Raw genomic sequence first — 5,590 nt, forward strand, 5'->3', positions numbered from 1 at the left:
CCTTTTTATTAATTTCTTAATTTAACAATTGGATTATCCTGTTTGTTTTCAAATCTGTTTATGATAATGTAATGTAATGTGGTTGAAATAAAATACTGGCCAGAAACAAAACACTGGCCTGCAAAGATGAACATTTAGATGCAACCCTTTTATAGTGGTCAAATTGCAGGGGATGAATGCAGTAAGTTGTTCATTCTTCAAAGCAAATTCTTAAAATCCTTTAAAGAATGGATTACAAATCCTACACCTTTCAAGTTCAAAGTCTCATCTAAACTTTCAGGATTTTCAGAAATGTTGTCAATTCATGTTTTAGATAAATTTTAGATGAGAGCTTCCTTAAAAACATCAAAGACTTCAAGCAGTCATACCTCCACTTGCCTATTACTTTGACTCCTTAAGCACATACCATTTTATTCCATATTAATCCAAAGCTTTTGCAGTGCATTGCTGACTACAAAATCAAACATTTGTAAAGTTATCAATGAAACTTTTCTACTGTACTTCATATACATATACTCGGAAGTTTTATCAAGAGAAAATCCAAATATAAGTAAGTGTATCATATAGGAACTATTTAAACAGAATTCATACTCATATGACAGTGTGGTTATCATTCATACTCAAATAACTATGTAATATTACTAATATTTAGTTATTTTATTTAAAAATGCATCTACTGCTTATGTTATTCAGTAGAAAACTATTTACTTTTCTACATTTAACTTTATTGTACCATTATTTATGAAAATGGATGAAGAAAAGTATGGGTTTCTTGAAACTTATGAAATACAAGTGTTTCTCATCAAAATCCTAAAAATTAGATATCTCTCAGACAAATTAAAAGATTTTAAAATTTTTCATGTTTAATATATGGATATATTTATTCCTTTAAAGATTTTTCTGAGGATTCAGTATAAGTATTAACTTTGCAATTTACAGACTTTGATATATATATATATATATATATATATATATATATATATATATATATATATATATATATATATATACATATACATATACATATACATATATATGTATGTATGTATGTATGTATGTATGTATGTATGTATGTATGTATGTATGTATGTATGTATGTATGTATGTATGTATGTATGTATGTATGAATGTATGTATTATGTATATAGATAGATAGATAGATAGATAGATAGATAGATAGATAGATAGATATAGATAGTTTTTTACTTGGTATTTAAAAAAATATCCCAGATAAAACACAAACATGTATATTACCAACCTGGATCTTGAGGAACAACAATCATAAATGCTTTATTTATAACAGAGAGCGAATAAACAAATGCAACAAAAGAATTCATGGTCAAATACTTTAAAACATTCTTTTATTCTAAAACTAAGAATGTAAAAATACAACGAATAAAAACATTCTATATATATATATATATATATATATATATATATATATATATATATATATATATATATATATATATATATATATATATATATATAACATAAAGAAATGACGACAATATATATATATATATATATATATATATATATATATATATATATATAACATAAAGAAATGACGACATTATATATATATATATATATATATATATATATATATATATATATATATATATATATATATATGTATATATATATATATATACATATATATATATATACATATATATATATATATATATATATATATATATATATATATATATATATATATATATATATATATATACAGGGTGCATCAGCTATTTGAGAACATCGCGTAATGTCATCATTTCTTTATGTCACATTAATTCTTTTTATTTTTTGCAGATAATTAAAAATGATTGATAATAAACTAACACAAGAAATGAAAAGACATGCTGTAATTGTAGCATAACAGACAGAGCCTTGCGATTTACAAATCGCACAATTTCTTAAAGTCGCCCGATTTTTTGTTTTTAAAGTTCGCAAGGAGTTAGAAGAAAATGACGGTGATTGAAATCAAGCTGCTAAACGTAAAAAGCACGAGCAACGGTCAGACACGACTAGAGCACCTGAATTTATTCATCAAGTTCAGAATATCGTTGACAAGAGCTTCCAAAAGTCAATGAGGCCCATCGCAAAAGATGTGGGTGTTTCAGAAGCCACAATTTGAAGAAATGTTCATGAAAATCTTCGCTACAAGTCTTATGTGATGAGGAGAAGCTAGTTTATGTCCGAGACCACCAAAGCGAATCGTTTGATAAGGTCCAAAAGACTGTTAAACAAACTGAAACATCCTGCTGAGCAAGCCATGCTTTGATTTTTTTCAGATGAGAAAAGCTTTGATCAAGATCAAAAAGTAAACAGAAGAAATGACAGATGGCTGTGTGATGACCCTTGAAAAGTTCCAACAGTCATTCACACAAAATTTCCTGCAACTGTTATAGTTTTGGGGGTTGTTAGCAACAAAGAACGGCGGACATGTAATCGGCGCACCCCCCCCCCCCTAAATTCGGTAAAACCGACAGTTTACGAGTCTGCTGGTTTGGTGCATTTTACAGAATCGGAATTCGAACGGTATTGGGTTTCGAACGGTACGAAAAAATTCATAAATAAACAGTTTACTTTTGCTTTGTTTAAAGGTTTTTTAAGCTAAGTTTTTGATTTTTTTGTTTAACTTAAATAATAAAGATAAACAAAGCTTTTTTAAGCTTTAACTTTTTGTATTAATTTTGTTATCAGATAAATAGATTCATCAAGTTTACTTTTCATTTAGGATAAACATATCTGGAGATGTTGCAAATGTACGGAAGAAAAAACTCATAAATAAACAGTTTCATTTTTCAACTAAATTTTATACAGAAAAAACTTTTTATAAACTCTAATAAAGCAAAATAAACTGAAAATATTTTTATTTTATTTCATTAGAGAGGATACTTGTCATGTATATGTTGCAAATAAAGAGTAAAGTTTTGCCAAAGATTCTCAGACTTGAAAGCAAAATACTCCCTGTATATAGCTTCATCAAGTCGACTCCACTTTAAATCACCTTGTGATCCGCAAACAAACTTCAATCTTCTCTTTATTCGACTCCAAAAGGCCTCAACATGGTTTGATGTTGCTTGGGTTACAGGATCAACAAAGTTAGTTGTGTGGTTTACTGTCAGATGGTTATAGCCCATGTTTTTCAAATTATTGTAGGCAGCCCATTGATCTGAATGAATGGTAGAACCAACAGCCACCCATCTTTGAATTAAGGGAATCAATGATGCAGCAGATCGATCCTCTACATGGGTTAAATATCCTTTTTTATTTGTTACATCATACGCTCCAAATACCCAATGTTGTTCAACAACATGCCCTACATTGTTCTTTCTTTTAAACATCAATGTCTCATCTATTTCAACAACATGGCCAGGGCCACCTAACTGATTCATATTAGCAACATCAATTAATTTAAAGGAACAGATGTCCCTGAAATACTGGTACCACTGAATTGATGTATTGCTGCAAACACCAACTATATCACTGGCTGTTGTAACAGGGACCTCTGCAACCCATAAGAACATAAGTTGTAGAATATCGCTAATACTAAGTGAAGAAGAACTTTGAAAAAAACCATTTCTTATTGTTTTTGTCCTTTTACATTTGCAACATCTCCAGATATGTTTATCCTAAATGAAAAGTAAACTTGATGAATCTATTTATCTGATAACAAAATTAATACAAAAAGTTAAAGCTTAAAAAAGCTTTGTTTATCTTTATTATTTCAGTTAAACAACAAAATCAAAAACTTAGCTTAAAAAACCTTTAAACAAAGCAAAAGTAAACAATAACAACACTCATTAACTAAAAGTTTAAGACTTTTCGAAAATATTTACTTGACAGCGATTATACTTTTGAACATTCATAGCATGTCCACATTCACAATAGTTCTGAGAATCCGTTATTCTATGGTGCTGTAGAAATCTTATTAAATTTTCATCATTAATTAGTTCAATAAAATGTGTCAGAGGAGACATCTTCAAAGGTTTGAGAAGTTAAGTTTGAGTGAAATATTAAAACGTGATTAAGCAAAAGTAAACTGTTTATTTATGAATTTTTTCGTACCGTTCGAAACCCAATACCGTTCGAATTCCGATTCTGTAAAATGCACCAAACCAGCAGACTCGTAAACTGTCGGTTTTACCGAATTTAGGGGGGGGGGGTGCGCCGATTACATGTCCGCCAAAATCTGAGGACAATTTGGTAGTGGACAAGTATTAACTCTCTCTCTCGTGTGCTGTGTTTTTGTTTATTAAAATTTATGGATTTATCTGATCCTCACCTTTCATGCTTAGTTAAACTTATACAAATAGTGCAGCTATGTATGTCTCCGTTAGTGACTGATATTTATATTAAGGACCTAAAGGTTTGTATTCAAGCACATCATCGCAGTTTCCTTCAATTATATTCAAACAGTTTTATTCCAAAACTACATTTTCTTGTACACTATCCATCACAAGCATCTCTATTTGGGTCGTTACGTGGACATCTTTGTTTCGCATTTGAAAGTAATTATCAAGTAATAAAAAATTTCAGACATTTATTTTAAAAACATTCCGTATTCCGCTTGCAAAACAATTATTGTAAATACAACTGGATTTTTTAAAAATTCTTTTGGTGAAGACGATGTGATGTTTATGGAGAGGTTGATCAATTAAAATTTAAGGATGGTTTTATTTCAAGTGCAGTCATTAATGGAACACATCATAAGCAAGGTGACATTGTTTCTGACACAAATGAAAATAAATCAGAATTCTATAAAATTCTTGAGATTTTAACAGAAAATGAAAAGCGCATTTTCAAAGCGCAGAAGTTCATTATTAAAAGTTATTCTGCTTACATCACAGCTGAAATTTTGCCTGGTATTAAATATATAGAAGCAGACAGTCTTCTATTTCCTTTGTGTGTTCATCAATTATGCTCTGATGACACAAATAAAATACTTTTGTTTCCAACAGCAATACCCAATTTAAAGTTTTTGTAATGTAAACATTATTTTTTTCTGGAACTGTCCTTTATAAATTTACGTAAAATAGTTATTGGTGATAAACAATTGCATTATTATGATTTCAGTAATAATAATTTTTCAAGAATTATTGTTACATCATAATTATCAAAAATGTGCTTTTTGAGTTAATATCAATAATATATGTTTAGGGATAGTTTTATTATTTTGAGAAATTTTGTAATTGTAAATGTTTTGTATTCTTTAGATCTTAAAAGTACCATTTCCTGAAGCTGGTACTCGTTAAGAGAATTATTTAAATATTGTGTTTATATTATATATAACAGCTATATGTACAGCTATAGCTGTACATATAGCTACAGCTATAGCTGTACATATAGCTGTTTTAGATAATATAGTATAAACAATATTTAGCTATAGTTGTACATATATGCATCAGATTTATTTAAATATTGTGATGAAATTTATTGAAATGATGTTATATCTGAAAATTATAACGTCATTTTTCAAGAAATAACATCAATATAACAATAAATATTGTTGTTTTATTGACGATATATCTTGAAAAATGATGTTATATTGTTCAGATATAACATCATTTTGACG

The 5,590-nt window shown here is 28.4% G+C and overlaps 2 protein-coding genes across 3 annotated transcripts in view; both read right to left on the minus strand.

The window, feature by feature from the left end:
- Positions 1-1,381, minus strand: part of LOC145180922 (discoidin domain-containing receptor 2-like) — a 39,417-nt gene extending 38,036 nt beyond the window's left edge. For both annotated transcript variants that reach the window (XM_090072330.1, XM_090072329.1), the window contains exon 1: positions 1,259-1,381. In XM_090072330.1, coding sequence (XP_089928456.1) covers positions 1,259-1,337 — 79 coding nt within the window. In that variant the 5' untranslated portion in view covers positions 1,338-1,381. The remainder of the gene's footprint in view (positions 1-1,258) is intronic.
- A 1,342-nt stretch (positions 1,382-2,723) lies between these two features.
- Positions 2,724-4,136, minus strand: LOC149878968 (uncharacterized). Its single transcript, XM_090072345.1, has 2 exons — positions 3,855-4,136; positions 2,724-3,647 (listed from the first exon to the last, which is right to left on the minus strand). Exons 1-2 carry the CDS (start codon positions 3,993-3,995, stop codon positions 2,898-2,900), a joined length of 891 nt encoding a protein of 296 aa, XP_089928471.1. The 5' UTR covers positions 3,996-4,136; the 3' UTR covers positions 2,724-2,897.
- Positions 4,137-5,590: the final 1,454 nt, after the last annotated feature.

The sequence above is a fragment of the Hydra viridissima genome, unplaced genomic scaffold (genome assembly GCF_058129835.1).
Source record: "Hydra viridissima isolate aposymbiotic clone 2 unplaced genomic scaffold, HvirCarnegie_v1 scaffold_14, whole genome shotgun sequence".
NCBI lineage: Eukaryota > Metazoa > Cnidaria > Hydrozoa > Anthoathecata > Hydridae > Hydra > Hydra viridissima.

Bases quoted from the DNA above. Each gene is read 5' to 3' on its own strand.
- LOC149878968 (XM_090072345.1), bottom strand. From the start codon at position 3,995: ATGTCTCCTCTGACACATTTTATTGAACTAATTAATGATGAAAATTTA. The intron at 3,648-3,854 runs GTAAATATTTTC...CTTTTCATTTAG, and splicing joins AAAAGTATAATCGCTGTCAA to GATAAACATATCTGGAGATG.